Consider the following 23,117-nt stretch of genomic DNA (forward strand, 5'->3'; position numbering starts at 1 on the left):
TTCCATGTGTGCGAGTTTACTCTGCCTCTTCCTCTGTTGGGGCCACACTCAAATCTGTGGCATGAGAGTCATGAGTACATTTTGTGATAGTGCATCAACATTCGTTGGAAAACAGTGCCCACAGTGGCAATTTATTCCCTTTTTTTTGTAACGTTGGAGATTTATGAAAGCAGCTTTCTTGCCACGACAAATCATAGAGGAAAGTCAACAAACATTTGCATTTATTGAGTGACTTTCACTAAGACAGGACTTCAGCCAATTAAATGCTTCTGAAGCGTTGGCACGGTTGCGGTGCAGGAAATACAGGTGGCCAATTTACACACAGCAAGATTCCAGAAAGTATTGGGAAAACATTGGAACAGGAAGAGGCCATTCAATCCTATTAAGTCTGTTCTGCCATCTATATAGATCGTGTCTAATTTGTACCTGAACTCGTCTACCAGCCTTGGTTCTGGAACCCTTACTTAACATATAACCACCAATTTTAATTGACCTTCTCAACAGCTTTACAAGGGGAGACTGTTCAATCGCCTTTTGCAAAGAAGTATTTCCTTTTTTTAACTTTTCCAATTAAGGGGCAATTTAGCGTGGCCAATCCACCTACCCCGCACATCTTTGGGTTGTGGAGGTGAGCCGCATGCAGACACGGGGAGAATGTACAAACACCACACGGACAGTGACCCGGGGCCAGGTTAGAACCCGGGCCCTTGGCACCATGAGGCAGCAGTGCTAACCACTGTGCCACCCTGTGAAGAATTTTACTGACACCAGCTCTGATCAGCCTAACTTTATACCCTCTTTCTTGGTTTCCTCAGCAAAGGAATATGTTCCTTCCTATCTGCGTTATCTTCACCTCAATTAGGTCACCTCTTAATCATCACTGTTTGAGGAAATGCTAGTTTGGCCGAGGTAACCTGCCTTCATGGCTGGTATTCTATGTCCTTTCATTGGCGATCGGTTCACACCAGCACTGCACCCCCAACCGTAGCTTCCCCCATGGCGTGGAGTGGCTTCAATGGGACTTTCCCATTGACAGCAGGGGGTGCAACGAATCCCACCCCCGCCAGAGAACAACAGGCCGCTTCCTGCCGCCCAGAAACACGCGACTGGGAGGCTGGAAAATTCCGCTGCATGTTTTAACAGTTATTAATCCCTGGTGAAATTATTTGAGGCAGATAATATTGGCCAGGATGCTGGAGGAAATTCCTCTGCTCTTCGGAAAAGGGTAAGGGACATTTTACATCCAGCTAAAAGGGAAAAAGTGGTCTTGATTTTAAAGTCCAATCTCAAAGACTGCACCTCCGGCAGTGCAGCACTCCCTCAGTAGTGATGCACTGACACGGCAGCACTCCCTCAGTACTGACCCTCTGACAGTGCAGCACACCCTCAGTACTGACCCCCTGACAGTGCAGCACTCCCTCAGTACTGACCCTCTGACACGGCAGCATTCCCTCAGTACTGACCCTCTGACACGGCAGCATTCCCTCAGTACTGACCCTCTGACAGTGCAGCACTCCCTCAGTACTGACCCTCTGACAGTGCAGCACTCCCTCAGTACTGACCCTCTGACAGTGCAGCACTCCCTCAGTACTGACCCTCTGACAGTGCAGCAATCCCTCAGCACTGACCCTCTGACAGTGCAGCACTCCCTCAGTACTGACCCTCTGACAGTGCAGCACTCCCTCAGTACTGACCCTCTGACAGTGCAGCACTCCCTCAGTACTGACCCTCTGACAGTGCAGCAATCCCTCAGTACTGACCCTCTGACAGTGCAGCACTCCCTCAGTACTGACCCTCTGACACGGCAGCATTCCCTCAGTACTGACCCTCTGACAGTGCAGCACTCCCTCAGTACTGACCCTCTGACAGTGCAGCACTCCCTCAGTACTGACCCTCTGACAGTGCAGCACTCCCTCAGTACTGACCCTCTGACAGTGCAGCAATCCCTCAGCACTGACCCTCTGACAGTGCAGCACTCCCTCAGTACTGACCCTCTGACAGTGCAGCACTCCCTCAGTACTGACCATCTGACAGTGCAGCACTCCCTCAGTACTGACCCTCTGACAGTGCAGCACTCCCTCAGTACTGACCCTCTGACAGTGCAGCACTCCCTCAGTACTGACCCTCTGACACGGCAGCATTCCCTCAGTACTGACCCTCTGACAGTGCAGCACTCCCTCAGTACTGACCCTCTGACAGGCAGCACTCCCTCAGTACTGACCCTCTGACAGTGCAGCACTCCCTCAGTACTGACCCTCTGACAGTGCAGCAATCCCTCAGCACTGACCCTCTGACAGTGCAGCACTCCCTCAGTACTGACCCTCTGACAGTGCAGCACTCCCTCAGTACTGACCCTCTGACAGTGCAGCACTCCCTCAGTACTGACCCTCTGACAGTGCAGCAATCCCTCAGTACTGACCCTCTGACAGTGCAGCACTCCCTCAGTACTGACCCTCTGACACGTGCAGCATTCCCTCAGTACTGACCCTCTGACAGTGCAGCACTCCCTCAGTACTGACCCTCTGACAGTGCAGCTCTCCCTCAGTACTGACCCTCTGACAGTGCAGCACTCCCTCAGTACTGACCCTCTGACAGTGCAGCACTCCCTCAGTACTGACCCTCTGACAGTGCAGCTCTCCCTCAGTACTGACTCTCTGACAGTGCAGCACTCCCTCAGTACTGACCCTCTGACAGTGCAGCACTCCCTCAGTACTGACCCTCTGACAGTGCGGCACTCCCTCAGTACTGACCCTCTGACAGTGCAACACTCCCTCAGTACTGACCCTCTGACAGTGCAGCACTTCCTCAGTACTGACCCTCTGACAGTGCATCACTCCCTCAGTACTGATCCTCTGACAGTGCAGCAATCCCTCAGCACTGACCCTCTGACAGGGCAGCACTCCTTCAGTAGTGATGCACTGACACGGCAGCACTCCCTCAGTACTGACCCTCTGACAGTGCAGCACTCCCTCAGTAGTGATGCTCTGACAGTGCAGCACTCCCTCAGTACTGACCCTCTGACAGTGCAGCACTCCCTCAGTAGTGATGCTCTGACAGTGCAGCACTCCCTCAGTACTGACCCTCTGACAGTGCAGCACTCCCTCAGTAGTGATGCTCTGACAGTGCAGCACTCCCTCAGTACTGACCCTCTGACTGTGCAGCACTCCCTCAGTACTGACCCTCTGACCGTGCAGCACTCCCTCAGTAGTGATTGCTCTGGGACAGTGCCGCACTCCCTCAGTAGTGACCGTCTGACAGTGCAACACTCCCTCAGTACTGATCCTCTGACAGTGCAGCACTCCCTCAGCACTGACCCTCTGACAGAGCAGCACTCCCTCAGGACTGCACCTCCGGCAGTGGCGCAACTCCCTCAGTAGTGATGCTGTGACAGTGCAGCACTCCCTCAGTACTGACCCTCTCACAGTACAGCTCTCCCTCAGGACTGACCCTTTGACAGTGCAGCACTCCCTCAGTAGTGATGCTCTGACAGTGCAGCAATCCCTCAGCACTGACCCTCTGACAGTGCAGCACTCCCTCAGTACTGACCACCTGACAGTGCGGCACTCCCTCAGTACTGACCCTCTGACAGTGCGGCACTCCCTCAGTACTGACCCTCTGACAGTGCAGCACTCCCTCAGTACAGTAGTCCCCCGTTATAACGCGCCCCGCAATACCGCCGTTCGCGATATACGGCGGGGGGGTTTATGGACCCCAACTTACTTGACTCATTTAAAACTCTTTTTGAAACAGCACCTTTTTGAGCCGCGATGATTAGACCGATTAGCAGCGATGATTACCCGCGATGATTAGACCGATTAGCAGCGATTATTACCCGCGATTATTAGACCGATTAGCAGCGATGATCACTGTATTGTACTGTAGAACGATTAGCCGCGATGAGTAGCCGCGACCGATTAGCCCAGTTACACAGCCATAAAAGGGATACCTTTTCCAGTGCAGGTATCTTCGAGTTCGAGTTCAGTTGCTGTCGTGTCGTTCAAAATGTTTAAGCGCAAGTCTTACTCAGTGAGTCAAAAGATACATTTGATAGACCGGCTTCGAAACGGGGAAACGAAGGCAAAATTATCCAGAGAGACTGGTGTACCAGAGTCAACCCTCCGTGGGTGGGTGAAAGATGAGCCCAATTTAAGAGCATATGTTGGGACAGTTTCTCAGAGTGAAGGGCTTAGCAGGAAAAAGGCAAGGAATGCTAGTGACAGTAACTTAGAGAAGGCTGTGTTCACCTGGTTTGTCCAGGAACAGTCTGGAGGCACCCCCCTATCTGGACCTATCATCAGGACTCAGGCTGAGAAGTTCCATCACCAGCTCCACCCAGAGGACAGCAATTTCGTAGCCAGCAAGGGTTGGCTCCATCGGTTCCAGAAAAGACATGGGATAGGTGCAGTTACCATCATTTGGGGGCAGCAGGGTAGCATGGTGGTTAGCATAAATGCTTCGCAGCTCCAGGGTCCCAGGTTCGATTCCCGGCTGGGTCACTGTCTGTGTGGAGTCTGCACGTCCTCCCCCTGTGTGCGTGGGTTTCCTCCGGGTGCTCCGGTTTCCTCCCACAGTCCAAAGATGTGCGGGTTAGGTGGATTGGCCATGCTAAATTGCCCGTAGTGTCCTAATAAAAGTAAAGTTAAGGGGGGGGTTGGTGGGTTACAGGTATAGGGTGGATACGTGGGTTTGAGTAGGGTGATCATGGCTCGGCACAACATTGAGGGCCGAAGGGCCTGTTCTGTGCTGTACTGTTCTATGTTCTATCAGTGGTGAACAGAGATCCGCCGACTCAGGAGCCGCAGCAGCCTTTCCCGACATCCTCAAGAACTACATGGTGCAAGAGGAGCTGACCCCAGAGCAACTCTACAATGCAGATGAGTCAGGGCTTTAATGGAAGATGCTGCCTGACAAGACCCTAGCTGTCAAGGATGATGCCCACAAGACTCTGGGGTACAAGCAAGCCAAGAACAGGCTCACCATCCTGTTTGCCAGCAATGCCACGGGAACACACAAGCTGAAGCCATTGATTGTGGGCAAATTCAAGTCTCCTAGATGCTTTCACCACATCAACATGGAGAACCTACCCATTACCTACCGGAACTCTGGCAAAGCCTGGATGACAGCTTTCTTATTTGAGGAGTGGTTCTTCAAGTTCTTCGTACCCAGTGTCAGGGACCACCTTAGAGCCCGCAACTTACCGCAGAAGGCCACACTCCAGTGGACAACTGCTCAGCCCACCCTCAGGGAGATGTTCTCAAGACCAGGGATGGGCAGATCCAAGTGCTCTATCTCCCAAAGAACACCACCAGCAAGATCCAGCCATGTGATGCTGGCATCATTCAGACCTTCAAGTCTGTGTACAAAAAGGAACTGATCCTGGAAATGATAGACTCTCCTCTCACTGTCCCAGATTACCTGAAAGCCATCACCATCAAGGATGCCTGTTATCTGGCAGGGAAGGCCTGGGGAGCTGTGACAGAGAAGACCATCGCCAACTGCTGGAACAAGGCCCTAGGAGCAGCACTCCCACGACCCCAACATTACCCGGATGAAGAGGATTTCGTAGGCTTTACTGAAGCAGAGATCAGGGCAGCTGAGGAGAGGCTAGAGGACCAACTGGATGAGAACCTAACACTCCAGGATTGGGTGGACAGGTGGGCAGCAGCAGAGGATGACATGGCACCCGCAGAAACATTCACAGAGGAGGAGATCATCGACCAGGTCACCCAAGAGGAGGCAGAAGAAGAAGAAGAACCCCAGCCCACAGTGGCAAAGAGCCACTCGGATGCCATCACGCACCTGAAGTGGCTCATAGCATACACAGAGCAGCAAGACTTCGACCCGATATACATCCTACACCTGAAGAACCTCCAGAGACAAGCACAAGTCAAGATGAGGAAGGGGATGTGCCAGAGGAAACTCACAGACTTTTTAAAATGATTTTAAAAATATGCGTGTAAGTACAATTTTAAGTATATTATTGTATGTATACTGTATATTATTGTATATATTTTAATACATTTAAAACTTGATTTAAGACTTGAACGAACTTTGCTGTTTCTTATTTAAAACGCCCTCCCATTCAGCAATGTTCAGCACAGTCAGCGATGTTTCCTCTCGTTCATTCATTTCGATATCCGCCATCTTGGATATCCGCAGCTCGGTTACAACGCGGGTGGCTGTCTTGGACCCGAACACCCGCGGTATAACGGGGGACTACAGTACTGACACTCTGACAGTGCTGCACTCCCTCAGTACTGACCCTCTGACAGAGCAGCACTCCCTCAGTACTGACCCTCTGTCAGTGCAGCACTCCCTCAGTACTGACCATCTGACAGCGCAGCACTCCCTCAGTACTGACCCTCTGACAGCGCAGCACTCCCTCAGTACTGACCCTCTGACAGTGCGGCGCTCCCTCAGTACTGACCCTCTGACAGTGCAGCACTCCCTCAGTACTGACCCTCTGACAGCGCAGCACTCCCTCAGTACTGACCCTCTGACAGTGTAGCACTCCCTCAGTACTGATCCTCTGACAGCGCAGCACTCCCTCAGTACTGATCCTCTGACAGCGCAGCACTCCCTCAGTACTGATCCTCTGACAGTGCAGCACTCCCTCAGTACTGACCCTCTGACAGTACAGCACTCCCTCAGTACTGACCCTCTGACAGAGCAGCACTCCCTCAGTACTGACCCTCTGTCAGAGCAGCACTCCCTCAGTACTGACCCTCTGCCAGAGCAGCACTGGAATGTCAGCCTCGATTATTTGCGCAAAACACCTTGGAGTGAGTCCCAAACCTCTGAGATATGTTAGTGCTGCCTCAGAGCCACAGATGCTTGAAGAGAGCATACACTCAGGTTCCCATTGAATGATAAGAGTAGAGGGGAAGCCCTTTGGCCTATCAAGCCTGGGCCAATAAAAAAACCTCCTCTAATCTACACTAATCCCACTCCCCAGCACATGGCCCATAGCCTTGAATGCGATGGCATTTCATGTGCTCATCCAAGTAATTTTTAAAGATTGTGAGGTTTCCTGCCTCAACTACAGCCCCCCCCCCCATAATCCCCTACTCCTCACTCAGGTCCCCTCTCAGCCTTCTCTGCTCCAAAGAAAACAACCTCAGTTTATCCAGCCACTCTTCACAGCTAAAATGCTCCATCCCAGGCCACATCCTGGTGAATGCCCCTGGCGCCGAAGTTCAGCTTGCCCGGGGCGCCAGCAACCCTCGGGCCGGCGCTGTCTGCACCCTCGTGTAATCGCTTCCTTCCTACAGTGAGGTGACTAGAACTGAACACTGTACACTAGCTGTGGGCGAACCAAACTCCTGTACAGCTCCGGTGTAACCTCCCTGCTCTTACAATCCATGCCACGACTGATAATATCAAGTGTCCCATATGCCACCTTAGCTACGCTATTAACCTGTCCTGCTGCTCTCAGGCGTCTGTGGACAAGAACCTCAAGACCCCTCTGAGCTTCCTAGTATCCTGCCATTAATTGAGTACTCCCTTGTCGTGTTACTCCTTCCAAAGTACATCACCTCACATTTTTCAGAGTTAAATTCCATCTGCCCAATCCGTCCAAATCTTCCTGTAACTTAAGACTTTCTTCTTCCCTGACAACCACTCGGACAATCTTTGTGTCACCTGCAAACTTATTTATTGCTCCCCCCACCTCCCCCACACACACATTTTCTTCTATATCATCTATATATAATCACAAGCAATAAAGGACCCAGCACTGATCCCTGTGGTGCGCCACTGAACACCGGCCCCCAGTCACACAAACAGCCTTCCACCACCACTCTCTGTCTCCCATTTTGACCGTAAATATTGCTGTGATTAGTGTTGTCCGTTCTAAGTCAGTCTACTATGCAGAAACCCTAAGAATGCCACAGTGCTCTTCAATAGGCAAGTGTTTGTGAATTTCAAAACACACAAGGCTGTCTATTTTGTCTGGCACATTTCAGGCAACACTGCCTAAAAGGCAATCAAAGAGGTCTTGCCATCAAGACTCCTAGATTTGCAAGTTAGAAATCCCCAAATGGGACAGTGGTTCAGTTATTTCTACAGAATTTGTAACAACATCATCGTCACACTGAAGTACTGTTTGAAGACGCCAGAAAAAATATCAGTCAAAAGACCCACTGTTTGGTCTTTTCACTTTAAGCTGCTCTAAGCTATTATCATATTCCCCTCGCTTCCAACTTCAATGGAACCAATTCATAGAGTCCCTACGGTGCAGAAGGAGGCCATTCAGCCCATCGAGTCTGCACCGACCCTCGGAAAGAGCACCGCATCTTTAATAATCATTACTGAATGATCTGTTGAGCCGCTCGCAGAAAAATACTTTTCACTGCACCTCGGCACACGTGACAATAAACCAAAACAAAATAAGGACACGGGGAGGCCAAGTAAAATAAGAAACAAACTTTATTTACAAAAGCGATATGTGCACTACCTGATAGATCCCGAGTAGGTTCTGCTCTGGTTGGTGTCTTACTTGGCTGACCGTATTTACAGCGACTAACGAGATACCCCGGCTCGATAGGGTTAGTTTGTATCTTCAAGGAGCATGGGGCAGACAACCCGCCCCGTGGGTCCTGTGTGGGATATTACAATACCCAGACCCCCACCCCAGCCCCGTGAGCCAGTAACCGCACCTAAACTTTTGAACACTAAAGGGGCAATTTAGCATGGCCAATCCACCTAACCCACGCATCTTTGGACTTGAATTTTTTTTTTTAAAACAGCAAAGTGATACAGAACAAACCAATGCCCTGGATGGGCCTGGTTCCCAGGAAAAAGGAAACTTAATAGAGGTATGTGGCCTTGTGTGGTAGAGGGAGGAATTGCAAACTTGAGCCGATGAAAGTTAGCACAGAGAGAATTCACTAAAATGAAAGTATGCACCAGCGCTAGGAAACCTACCTTTAATCCATCCAGGAGAAACAGAATGTTCCATTTAAATGAAATGAAATGAAATGAAAATCGCTTATGGTCACAAGTAGGCTTCAAATGAAGTTACTGTGAAAAGCCCCTAGTCGCCACATTCCGGCGCCTGTTCAGGGAGGCTGGTACGGGAATTGAACCGTGCTGCTGGCCTGCCTTGGTCTGCTTTCAAAGCCAGCGATTTAGCCCAGTGTGCTGAACCAGCCCCGCATCTGCATCTTTACCAAGGGGGAAGCTAGACAAGCACAAGAGGGAGAAGGGAGTAGAGGGTCGCGATGATTAGATTTAAACGGGGAAAGAAGGAGAAGGCTTGAGCGGAGCAGAAATACTGGCATGGACTGCTTGGCTGACTGGTCTCTCCTATGCAAAATCCAGCTGGCAAGCGGTAAAAGCATGGCCCCTGACAATATTCACACCTGATGGCGACGGGTTCGGGAGGAATGTCCTCTTCCCTTCACAGGGCTGGCAAGCCAGACATTCCCGTCAGCCACCTGAGAGAACTAAAGTCTGCAGGAAGCACGGTTTTACTAGCACGTACATTCATGAAATACGTTATTTTCATACGTAACAAACATATGAATTAGGAGTAGGCCAGTCGGCCCCTCGAGCCTGCTCTGCCATTCAGTAAGATCATGGCTGATGGCCTGGATGGTGGCCTCAACTTCCCATTCTGCCATCCCTCAATCGCTTCTCAATGAGGATTGCATTTTCATGCTGTGGTTAACTAGAAACAAAGGCCCGTAATTCTTGCATCTTATTTTATAGCGGCCGCCATTCTCATGGAGGATCTTAGAAGCCAAGAATTCCAGAGGACTATTTGCGCTTGCTTGGTTCAGAGAGGTACAAATATGACAATAGTTCACATGTAGCAATTCATTTTTAATATAATCTTACCGGCGACTGTTGAAGGCTGCCCTGCACTCTCATTTGGTGCATTCGTATCTTGTTTCGAAATTGCAGTTGCAGAGGGTTTGGCTGCTGAGTGGGCCCAGGCTGTGGAGGCTGCACTACTGATGCTGGCTGCTGCAAGTAATGCACCACTGAGGGCTGGCTCTGAGCGCCAGACACTTGAGACATCTTCTGAGCGGATAGATCAGGGTCAAAATGTGACAGTGGTTTTGTGTTGCTAAACGAAAGCTGCTCTGAAGGCATGGAGTTCTCATTGACGGGAGCCTGGCTCAAACCCGCTTGCTGCTGCTGCTGCTGCTGCTGCACCATCATGGGGATACGGTTCGTCTGGCTGGGTGGTGCCTTGTTGTAGAGGTAACTCTGCATGGCACTGCTGGAGGGAGGAATGTTGGCCAGCATGGCGCTCGGAGGGCTGAACGGCTGCTGGTGCAGGGAGGGACTGGGAAGTTTGTCCGGTCGGTAAGGTGGGGAAGGTCCCGAGGAAGGAACTGGCGGCCAGTTGGCTGCCTGGCTCTGCTGGGGGTGGGGCTGCTGAGAGACAGAACGCTGATGCTGGCTAGCTGCTATCTTCTTCAACTGCTGTGCATGCGACAACTCATGCCAGTTGGGCCCACCCCGGTTGGCGTTGGTGCCCGGCAACAAAGGCGGCTGGGCCTGGTTCGGAGCTTGGTTCTGAGGTGCTGAAGACATGGGCAATGGCATGGGATTGGGAGGAGCTGGTAATGGATACGATGTGCCTGTGGAGGGGGGCCTCGGCTGAGGAGATCCACCTGGTGCTGGATTGTAATTGGGAGAAAATTCTCGGTTTGGTATGGCACTCTCCAAATGTGGAGCTGCTTGAGGAGATGGCTTCCGACTGCTGCTCTGGTTTGTCTGTACAAGGCCCAGGTTCAGAGGGTCACTCCTGTTGGTCAAAATGTCAAGTTCATTCAGGGGTGCATTCGGCATATTTGTCAATTCTTCCAACAGATCCTCCAAGTCCTGATCCATTGTTTGCATATTGTTGACTCCTTTGGAGTCAAACGAGAACATATTGTGTCCATCCCCCACCGTGGGTTTCATCGCAGCGTTGGATGGCACAGCAAATTGTGAGCTAATGTCATTCCCATTCACTTGGTTGCTGCCCATGAGGCCGGCACTGGCGCCTGGCGCAACACACCCCAAAGATGGCCCCATGGAGGCAGGAGTCTGCAGGGCCTGGTTGCGATGTCCGATTGGCAGTGAGGAGGCTTGCACATCTGGGCGAAGGACACTGGAATTGTCGCCCTGACTCATCGGAAGACTGACATCATCCAGGCAAATCCTTTTCACCTCGCTGGAGAACGAGCCATCAGAAAGTTCGGTGATTTTATCATGATTGGCGGGTGAGCCGTTGCTTTCCAGCTTTCTCTTTATTGATCCTTGGAGCTGTAACAAATAAACAAGGGATGGTGTGAGATTGCGTCAACTTTAGAGCAGAACAAAGAACAATTCAGCACAGAAACAGGCCCTTCGGCCCGCCAAGCCTCCGCCGATCACGTGTCCTATCTAGACCAACCGCCTGCATTTGTCTATACCCCGTCTGTTCATGTGTCTATCTAAATAAGTCTTAAAGGTCACTAATGTATCACCTTACTTGGCATTCCAGGCCACCACCCCCCTCTGTGTAAAAAACCCCAAGTAAAAAACTTGCACCGCACATCACCACTGAACTTACTCACCCTCACCTTGAACTTGTGCCCCCTTGTAATTTTCATTTCCACCCTGGGAAAAAGTCTCCAACTATTCACCCTATCTATACCCCTCATAATTTTATAAACTTCTATCAGGTTGTCCCCTCAGCCTCCGTCTTTCCAGGGAGAACAATCCCAGTTTATTCAATCTCTCCTCACAGCCAATACCCTCCATACCAGGCAACTTCCTGTTAAACCTTTTCTGTACTCTCCCCAAAGCCTCCACGTCCTTCTGGTAGTGTGGTGACCAGAATTGGACACAATGGGCGGGATTCTGCGATCCTGAGGCTAAGAGTTGACGCCGTCGTAAACGCCGTCGCGTTTCCCGACGGCGTCAACACGGCCTCAGGATCAGCAATTCTGGCCCCTACAGGGGGCCAGCACGGCGCTGGAGCGACCCACGCCGCTCCAGCTGCTGATCCCGGTGTCAACTGGGCACCGCGGGGTCCGCGCATGCGCAGTGGTACCGATGCCAACGCGCGCATGCGCAGTGGCACCGACGCCAACGCACGCATGCGCAGTGGCTCCCTCCTCCGCGCCAGCCCCAAAGCACCATGGCGTGGGGATACAGGGGCCGGCGTGGAAGAAAAGGAGGCCCCCAGCCGGAGAGGCCGGCCCACCAATCAGTGGGCCCCGATCACGGGCCAGGCCACAGCGGAATCCCACCCAGTATTCCAAATGTGGCCCATCTGGCAGGAAAGTACAATAAATTCAGAATGATCCATCATTATTTATCTCCAGTACTGAAGCAAAAATCTGACAGAGTAATCTGCTACAAGGATTCATTAGGCCTTCTCATTCTCACAGGTTAAATTCTTTATCAGTTCATGTTTGTTGCCTCAATCTACTAACATACTAAACATCCTCTGCAACAAGGCCCACTGTTTATCAATGCAGTAAACAAATTCAACTAAACAGCAGAAATCCTTGATTTTAGAGGACAAAGTATGAGATTACTAGACAATCTGTGCCAGATGACAAGAACATGCAAAAAAAAACGATGCACACAGAGCGAGCAATGGCTATTAAAAATGGGTCATACTTAACATGACCTCAAACGCAAAGTCAATTATTGGCAAAGAACCAAGTCAATACTTCAAACCCATCAAATGGATAACAAGGGAAAGGGGAACAAGAAACAGAATTTCCCACAGCAGCAAGGAATGTTTGACCCCATATTGTTGCTGAGGCAGGAACTAACCGTTCGTTGAAACGGGAGACTAGATAAACACTTGGGAGCGGAGACAGTTACAGGATAGAGCAGGGAGTGCTCGAACAAAAGATCCTGCAAGGACACAACTGGTCAAACGGCCTCCCATCTATGCTGTAACCCGCTGCCACCTCATATATTGACAAAAACAATCGCGGCTACGTCCAGCAATCCCAGCGTTCACTTATACCATCACTGAACAGTCGGTGGGAAGTGGCAGTCTGAAATTATTCGTTCAGCATGTCGCTGGAGCAAGTCTAACTGACAGGAGGAAACCTTGCTCCGAGGCATATCAGCACTGAAATCTGATTTACACCATGCAACTTTAATGTTGAGTTCAGTGCGAAGCGTTAGTATTTTATACCCAAAGTTTGTGACTGATTACTATCTGCATGGCTGTCCTATGCTTCTCCCATATCTTGTGCTGCCTCTGACATTGGTGAATATCAGAATGAAAAAGAAACAGTCTGACACATCAATGTGGAGAAAAAAAGCAATTCCTTTTCCCATTGCCTCAACTGGTCCACTATCCTCAATTTGAAACACAAAAAGAGGACAGGCAACCAACAACTACTATTTCTATTCAGATAGCGGGCTGGCAGCGAGAATCGCGATTGGGCGGAGAAAACTGGATGAAGCAAAAATCCTGAGCTGGATTCTCTGTTTTTGGGACTATGCCCCCACGCCGTCATAAAAACCGCGGCGTTTCACGCCAAGAAAAAGCGTGTGAAAATGGCCTCATATTCATAGCCCTGCAGGGGACCTGAGGAAGGAGCAGTGCTCCGAAAGCTCGTGTTTGAAACAAACATGTCGGACTTTAACCTGGTGTTGTAAGACTTCTTACCCTGCAGGGGGCTAGCAGGGACCCGGCCAGTTTCTAGTAGTTGGAGCTGCAGATATGGGCACCCGCACTCCCGGGTCTGAGGCCGCGCATGCGCACGGCAGTGGCCTCCAGCAGCTGCGCCGTGCTCCATGGCAGACTCAGACCGCAGAGCCGGGCCTGCCAAATAGTGCCCCCGATCAGATAGCGCGCCAGACCCGGACCGCCACCACAATAAAGGCTCCTGTCCCCCATGAGGCCTCCCCTGCCCTCCGACCGGCCCGCCTCCGACTATGGCGATTTCGGGGTCGGGGTTCGGAGAATCCAGCCCCAGAATGTGTGCCCAGCGCCGATACCGTTGCAAAGGTCGGGTCCTCCGCTGGCGGCGTTAGTGAGGTTCACGCCCTGCGCCGGCGGGCCCATGGAAAACCACCATTTGCATGGATTTGAAAGTGATTAGCGGGTTCGACACCGTATGCCCCGCCTCTCCACAATGCTTCACCCCTCTCAGACGGGAGGTACGTGGGTGCGAATTGGTGCAAGTGTTTACGAGTGGGGCGTGGGTGTCATGGCTGCTGAGGGCGAGAAGGAAGGTAGGAAAACTCTCTAAACTTGTTGGGCTTGCTGGGGAGTGGCTGCCCAGACCCCAGGGCTGCCAAGTCCAGGCACTCGGGGTGTCCCCCTCAGGACCCAGGTGGCCAGGCTCAGACCACCATTGCTGCAGTATGTGGTCTAAACCCATCCCTCTGGTGTGATTTAGAGGCTCCTGGCCATTCATACTGGTGACTGCTCACTGTGTCCTATATGTGCTCAGAGAGCCTGGTCCTGTGGGAACCCACCCAGGCCGTCCCTCTGGAAACCCTCAGACCCCAACAGGTTAATCAATGGAATAGGCCTGTCCAAGCTCAGGCACTGGCTCAGGCACTCCCCAATGCACTCCTTCGAAGCACGGTTCCACAGCACAGGGAGCCGGGATACAGCAGTGCTTACCCCAGACAAAGGATACAAGCACCGAAGCTAGGAAACCTGACTAGATCTCTGTCACAACTTGTCTGTTATACCTAGGCCCCCCCATCACATTGCAGCTAAGGTCCCAGCAAATGCACACTTACCTCGCTCACCCCCATCTGCAGAACCTGCCCTCTAAGCATGGAGGCGATTTGTGGCACAAGTTGATCTTCTCCACTGCTCAACCAGTTGCCTCCCTGCTGGTGGGATAACGCACGGACCACCCAGTGAAGAGACCCACAGTAGTCCCCACTCGGGGAAGCAGGACAGGGGCCGCAGAGCCTGTCGCTAACACGGGTTGTGATAGCCATCGGTACCCCTGTCGGGACGGGTGGCGAGGGTAGAGGATCACCACATCACATGCCAGCTGACACTCATTGATGGGGACAAGGGGTGTAGTGTGGACAACAACATATTGAAGGGACCAGGTGAGGGGTTACGGAGGCGGGGGGGGGGGGGGGGGGTGTTGAGGGGGGCACAGCAGTACAACTCAAGGTCATGATGTAACCTGGTGGCTTTGGATGGGTCAAGGAAATCCTCACCTTGCGATCATTCTCTGTCCCGGTGACGGTCGCCCTGAGTTTTATGCCTCTGGATCATTCCGGGGGCGGGGGGGGGGAATCTTGTGTGGGATCTTGCAAATGTTCGGACACAGGTGCATCTGCGCCGTGACTGAAGTCCCAAGTGCCCGGACATGAGACTACATACATCACCGTCAACCTGGACCGGGCCCATCCTGAATTTGGGTATCCTGTTAGCTGCTGGCAAGATTCTCTACCCCCGCTGCTGGTCAATGGGAATTTCCATTGAAGCCGTACCCACGCTGGCACCACACCTGCGGGCAGGGGATGCACTGCCGGCGAGAGCAGAGACTCCCGCTACCAGCAAAAACACGGAGAATCCCGCGTCTCCCAGACGGAGAATCCTTGAACTGAGGTGTTTAAAGAGGAGGTGGGGAGAAACTGTTTCCATTGGCAGAAGGGTCTGTAGCGAGAAACACGGATTTAAGATCATTGTCAATGATCGAGGAGCGAGGAGATTTTTTTTTAGAAAAGCTGGGGCTGCACGGTGGGGCAGTGGTTAGCACTGCTGCCTCACGGCATCGAGAACCCAGGTTCGATCCCGGCCCCGGGTCACTGTCCGTATGGAGTTTGCACATTCTCCCCTTGTCTGCGCGGGTGTCGCCTCCACAATACAAAGATGTGCAGGGAGGGTGGATTGGCCACGCTAAATTGCCCCGTAATTGTAAAAAAAAAGAATTGGATACTCTTAAATTTAAAAAAAAAGTAACAGGACGAGTTGTTACGATGTGCAGTACACTTCCTAAGAGGGCGTTGGGAAGCAGAGGCAATGGTAACTTTCCAAAGCAAATTGGACAGATTTTTGAAAAGGAAAATTTTTCAGGGCTGTAGTGCAAGAGCAGGGGGAGTGAGATTAATTGGACAGCAATTTGAAAGAGTCAGTATTGACACAATAAGCTGAATGATCGTGTTCTGTGCTGCTTGATTCTACTGTTGAAGATAGAGAAACATCCCAAGGCACCCAAACCAGTTGCTCGCTCTGTTATTAACACTCTTAACTGGAACTCCAGGAAGCCTACAAGTAAAATCCTGGTTAACCCTACTTTGAGAAGCACCTCACCTCTGTCCAACCAACCCCCCCCCCCCCCCCCCACACACACACAGATAATCTGGCAAAGATTAGGAACCCGGCAGGTAGGATTACAGATATCCCCATCTGCTGAATTCTGTTGTGTAAACATCTGATTTGAATACCAGACTTAATTTTCACATCCAGTTTAAACCCAAACCTGTCACAACAGTGCACTGTACCGCAATTCCGGTTTGTATTGTTGCAACTGAAAACCATCCTGAAGGCTAAAATATTGTCAACACTGCAAGTTCAAGTCATCTTCTACGATCTTAAATGCCAAAGCAATGTTTTGAAAATACCACCGTATTTTCCTTCTGACAAGGTGGAGAAAGGGCAATGATTCTGAAAGTGGGCAATTGCAGCTTTGCAGTGGTTTATAGAACATAGAACATAGAACAGTACAGCACAGAACAGGCCCTTCAGCCCTCGATGTTGTGCCGAGCAATGATCACCCTACTTATACCCACGTAACCCGTATACCCGTAACCCAACAATCCCCCCCATTAACCTTACACTACGGGCAATTTAGCATGGCCAATCCACCTAACCCGCACATCTTTGGACTGTGGGAGGAAACCGGAGCACCCGGAGGAAACCCACGCACACACGGGGAGGACGTGCAGACTCCACACAGACAGTGACCCAGCCGGGAATCGAACCTGGGACCCTGGAGCTGTGAAGCATTGATGCTAACCACCATGCTACCGTCTAGCGTTGGGCCCTCCTGCAGCTTTCTGCAATATATTTGGGTGGCTCTCTCTGGAATCTTACATGGACTCTTTCTATGCTGCTTATTCTATCACCCCCAACGAGTCTATTTACGCTGTGCGTGATCCCCACCTACCACCTTACTTCATCAAACTCACCGTTCCTTAAATGCATTTATATTTTTGGCCTCAATTACTCCCTGTGACAGCGAGTTCAACATTATAAACATCCTCCAGGTAAAGAGGTTTCTCCTTCATTTCTTATTTATTAGTGACTACCTGATGTGGGCCAGAATTGTCCAGCTGTTGTGATTTGCTGTTTGCGCTGGCAACTCACCCCCGCCTGTGGGCTTCCCGGAGGCTTGGGGTGGATCCAACGGGAAATCCCATTGACAAGCGGCATGAGAGAATCCAGCCCCACGCTCTCTAGTTTTGAACTTGCTCGCTGGTGGAAACATCTTCACAACGACCCTATCAAACCTCCTCATTATCTTAAAAGATCTCTGCTAGGTCATCCCTCAGCCTAGAAGAAAGAGTCTCGGGTTGACCAGTCGATCTTGATAGTTGTAACCGCTCTGTTCTCTATTGTGAACCTCCGCCAGTGCCTTTCTATCCTCTTGGTAATATGGAGGCCAGAAGTGTGCACCGTACATTATGGAAATGTGTTGATTCAGGACTGGAAAGATTTTGTGCTTACATTGATGAACATCATCATCACATAAATAGGATTAGGGTGGAGAGGAAAAAAAAACAATTCCTCATTTTGCCCTTTGGGGCAGCATGGTAGCATGGTGGTTAGCATAAATGCTTCACAGCTCCAGGGTCCCAGGTTCGGTTCCCGGCTGGGTCACTGTCTGTGCGGAGTCTGCACGTCCTCCCTGTGTGTGCGTGGGTTTCCTCCGGGTGCTCCGGTTTCCTCCCACAGTCCAAAGATGTGCGGGTTAGGTGGATTGGCCGTGCTAAAATTGCCCGTAGTGTCCAAAAAAGTAAGGTTAAGGGGGAGTTGTTGGGTTACGGGTATAGGGTGGATACGTGAGTTTGAGTAGGGTGATCATTGCTCGGCACAACATCGAGGGCCGAAGGGCCTGTTCTGTGCTGTACTGTTCTCAATTCTCTCATGAGGTGTATCGGTACCATTATTTAAAGAAATAGAATTTACAATAAATATAGATTATGCACAAGTAATATTGCTATTTTAAAAATAGTAAACCAACCAATATGGATTATATTGTTATACTCTGTTTTGAAGAAGGGTGATATTCGACTCAAAAACGTTAACTCGTTTATCCCACCACCAATGCTGTCAGAAGTGCGCCAGCAATTTAAATTTTTATTTCCGATTTTCCAGCATCCGCAGTATTTTGCTTTAACTTAGATTATATCAAATTCTGTTCCTAGAATTAATTGAAATCAGCGGTTTTCCTTTACACTGTGCCATCCTGGCCCCACCCCTGACCATATATGGCAACATAGTAGCATAGTGGATAGCACAATTGCTTCACAGCTCCAGGGTCCCAGGTTCGGTTCCCGGCTTGGGTCACTGTCTGTGCGGAGTCTGCACGTTCTCCCCGTGTCTGCGTGGGTTTCCTCCGGGTGCTCCGGTTTCCTCCCACAGTCCAAAGATGTGCAGGTTAGGTGGATTGGCCATGATAAATTGCCCTTAGTGTCCAAAATTGCCCTTAGTGTTGGGTGGGGTTACTGGGTTATGGGGATAGGGTGGAGGTGTTGACCTTGGGTAGGGTGCTCTTTCCAAGGGCTGGTGCAGACTCGATGGGCCGATTGGCCTCCTTCTGCACTGTAAATTCTATGATATACACTCCCCTCTCTTTGCATCAGGCTGACTGACGGGCAGGCCTCCATTTTAGGCCTCGCAACACAACATTTTGCAATCAAATGCTCGGATCAGCTGCGCAAGAATAGTCAGGGCCTGAACCCACTAATTTTCACTTCCTCCCTGTGGGAAAGCACCAAATGCCTTTTCCTCTTCTCTCCGCTGAGATTGAAAAAAACTCACTTGTGAGGAAACCCCTCACCATAATTTAGACGTGGAAAGCCTACCTCGTCATCCATCCAGAGAGACCCCAAAATGACTCAAGAGTTTATGCCTTCATTTCATTGCGTGATCTGGAACATTTACCTAAAATTATCATTTATTAGTTTGCACCTCCCAGGAGGGAAAGAAAACAGTTCAGACCAGTATTCTTATTTCCCTGTTTTACTGGTGTTCCATTTTAAAGTACATGAGACCAGTTCAGACCAATATTCTTATTTCCCCATTTTATTGTTTTTAAACTTCTGGGCTATTCTACTCCTAGTTTCTACCCAAATAGTTCAACGTAAAACAATGTTGTGGGTTAATTTTTTTTTTTACATTCCTGAAAAATCTTCCCAAAGGTCTCCCCTCAGCTGCCCCCTTTCTTGACTAAAAGCTTATTCTCCAGTTCTTCCTCATACCATTAAGAAAAAAGGGTCTTCGGAACTCAGCCTATAGAACTTAATCTCTGTCTCCTGGTTTTCGGAGTACAGATCGGATGCAGCATTCAAGGTGGGGTGCGGTCCTGATCTCTTGTATTCTACTGCTTTATCTTGGGAAGTCAGCTCTTCAGGACAGGTACTTGAAGAAGACTGATGTGCAGGGTTATGGGGAAACACTAGGCCGTGGAACTAAATTGGACAGCTATTTCCGGGCGGGAGCTGGCACAGACAGGCATGTTAGGTTGAATGGTGATGATGATTTAGGGATAAATATTGGCCAAGACGCCTGGAATAACTCCCCTGCTCTTCCTGGACTAGCGCTTGGGAATCTCTTACGTACATCTGAGGGGGCTCTTATCCTAAAGTCAATGGGCGGTATTTAACTGAGATGGAGGAGCCTTACGCTAAAGGGAGCCCTGTGTCGCCTCTGGAAGTGAAGGCTTCGCGAATTAAGTATCAAGGATCCTGGGTGCGGAAGTCAGAGGCTGGCAGCTCTATTGAATGGGAACGTCATTAGGGAGCCTGGGAAGCCCACAAGTGGGATGCATTTGTTGGCTTGTTGTTAACCCACCTGCCTCTGGGTTAGTATCAGTGGCGGCTTGAGGCCCTGAAGTGGGCCCAATTGAGGGCCTCAATAGGTGGATGGGGCAGGAAGGCCGTCCATGGGCCTTTCTGCCTTGGACTTAATTGGGGTGGAGGCAAGAAGGTGGTGGGGTCTCCATCTGCCACCCTCCCAGCTGATAAAATGCCGTCTGCCACCAAACCCGCCATGAGAGAGTGCATTCAATTCCGCCCGATGTGTCTGACTCTCAGTACCGTCTGCCGCCAAACCCGCCATGAGAGAGTGCATTCAATTCCGCCCGATGTGTCTGACTCTCAGTACTGTTCCGGGACACTTTTGTTCACAAGCCTCCGGGGCGGGACTTGAATCCACACTTTCCTGACTCAGTAGATGAGAGAGCTACCCACTGAACCACAGCTGCCTAAACCAATAAGAGCCCATCATGAATCCAGTCACAATATGATCTCTCAACATTTTTTGAGCAAGGACCAGATTGAAAGCAGGCATGATACACAAAACAGCGCACCGTCAGTGTGGCTGAACTTGTCTGGGCTGCTCATTTTACGAGTCAGCTATCTGGAACGCAGTTTGGGCTGCTGGTGTGGATTGCACAGTCTGGCTCGTCGAGGTGTCTTCCTGGGATATGTACATTCTAGCAGCTGATCGGTGGACTCCAGCACCATTTAATAAAAGCAGCCTAAAGATACTTATTGCACGTTACTCAGGAGAGGTAGCCAAGCTGCGTATGTATAAGATTTATGTAACAAATATTACATGCGCAGGGTCAAACTGAAGTGTTGTCGGTGGAGAAAGACAAGCGTTTCATCCAATGTGCAATTCTTGCTTCCAAATAGTCCGCATTCATTTGTTGCACAAGTTACTGTGGCAACTAATTGCTCACCTTTTTCCTCAAACTGCAAAAGCACTCTGATTATTTGGCAATAGAATTAAACTAGACAAATTCTTGGCTGTACCTGTGCTTACACCATTCGCACCAGGACTGCACAGCATGCTAAGTTTTGTGAAGTCCCACGGAACTGTTATTTAACCCTTTCATGGAATTGGCCGGTTTTAATGAAAAAAAAGGGTCATTCTCCGTTTAACCTTCCGACGAGATCTGACTCAATTTGTCCCTCACTTCTTTAATTGAATTCTATAAATTAACCATATTGTATGAATATCTTTCAATTAATTTGACCTAGCTTAGTTCTTACTTTAAAAGGAATCATTTGAAATATATTTTCTTTGGCCGCAGTTTGGAAAGGCCCAATGTCTGAATATTCACAGCCACTGGGAGCATTTTTTTCACTTGCACATATACTTCTGATTTTAAGGATTTTCTTCGAAGTTCTGCCAGCCGTGTTTTTTTTTAAATTGTGGATGGTTAAGTGATGACTAAATTGGCTGGCCGCAGGCTTCCAAAGCTTTAAAAACTTACTCTGCGCAGTGGGAAGGAGACCAACAGATTTCTCGATCAACAGATGAGAACAACACTATTTTCTTTTTGTTTTTGAAAAGGGGCCACCGCTACAAAAGATGTAACCTTTCCGTGGCCTTGCTGCAAAACAAAAACAAGTGTTCCCCCTAAAGTGTGAACAAAAATATATCCCACATGTGCACGTTTTTCCAATGCTGGAACATATGTCTCATGTGCCACTGCTGCGATAGCTGGAAGTATCGCCCAGTCAGCCACTTGTGGCTGACTGGCAGTTACTCATTTCTTTCCAGCTTGTCTTTCAATTTTTCTTCAGATCTCTCTCTCTCTCTCTGTCTCTGCCTCCCATCCGCACAACACCCCATTACCTCTTCCCTGGTGCTCGATTCTCCCGATTTCTCTGGAAGCCAGTTACGGTCAAATGGTTCTATTTGCCCAAAAGTGAGGTATTTTGGCGAGTACTTTTTAAGACTTTGATTAAAACAGAATGTCAACAGGTGTCGGGCCAGAGGTAGTGTCAGGGTAATTTATCCTCGACACCAGACGCAAAGATGCACTTTCTCAGAATTCATTAGTGAACACAATAAGTATTTACTAATAAGAATTGTACAGCAGCTTCAGGGCTGTCGCTGGGTCCTAAAATGTCTCTTTGCCTAGCAGCCTCTCTCACCCTGGGGCGGTTCCCCATTCCGAGTCCCGATTGGTCCCACAGGCCATGTGACCCTTACTCTGCTGTGTTGCCCTTATAGGGACAATCACCAGACCTCTTGAAGATGTTCAAAAGACAATCATGGCCTTCTGAAGTGTATTCACTTTGTTGGGTCAGCAAACATGACAATAACTTCCACAAACAGCAATGAAATAAACGACATGTTCGTCTATTTTGCTGAAAGTGGTTGAGAGATAAATGCCAGCAAAACTCCACTCGCCCTCTTTTGCAGATTGTGCCATGGGGTCTAATGTCTATTTCACCCGAAAGACAGCACCTTCAGCAGCGCAACATTCCTTCAGTACTGCGGTGAAATGTCAGTATAGATCACTTGCTCAACGACCAGACGAGGGCTTGAACTCCTGACCTCCTAACTTGGTGGCAGTGTTTAATGGTTCAAATTATTCTATGCTTGATTATGTGAGCCTGTTCACAATCAAGGCTAACTGCACTTGGCTGGTTGAGCCTGGGTGTGGACTCAGGAGAGGAGTAGACAAGCTGTAGAAATAGCTGGGAGCTTGAAGCAGACATTGTGAAGCAGGGCAAGTAAAATTCCTGCAAACATAGAAAACAGTGACAACTCTGTACAGTTCTGACTGTAAATGGAAGCAACTAAACCAAGCTAATGCAAACTGCTTCTCCAGGTAATGGAACTCACTTCTTCCAACAGGTTTGAGCTGTTGGCCCAGTGACCTCCGTAGGTTAATCCCCTGATCTATATTCTCCAGTTGAATGTGTAACAATGCACCAACTAACACAGCGTTTCCCAACCTGTGGTCCGCCAGAGTACTGCAAATGGTCCGTGGGGAAAAAAGTACAATTATGTGTACCTTGTATGTATCACAATTGCTGTTACCTTATTATTCACAATGTAATTTGCTTCACAAACATCCTCGTGTAATATAATCTGCAATGCATTTGAGAGTGCGCATCATAACCTATTAGAATAGCTGCGTTTTTAATACCCGTTG

General features: G+C 49.8%; 1 protein-coding gene across 1 annotated transcript in view; it reads right to left on the minus strand.

Annotated features, from left to right (window-relative positions):
- LOC119951458 (mastermind-like protein 2) overlaps positions 1-23,117 on the minus strand; it is a 164,982-nt gene that overhangs the window by 81,973 nt on the left and 59,892 nt on the right. The window contains exon 2 of the mRNA XM_038774663.1: positions 9,841-11,262. Coding sequence (XP_038630591.1) covers positions 9,841-11,262 — 1,422 coding nt within the window. The remainder of the gene's footprint in view (positions 1-9,840; positions 11,263-23,117) is intronic.

The sequence above is a fragment of the Scyliorhinus canicula genome, chromosome 17 (genome assembly GCF_902713615.1).
Source record: "Scyliorhinus canicula chromosome 17, sScyCan1.1, whole genome shotgun sequence".
Classification (NCBI taxonomy): domain Eukaryota; kingdom Metazoa; phylum Chordata; class Chondrichthyes; order Carcharhiniformes; family Scyliorhinidae; genus Scyliorhinus; species Scyliorhinus canicula.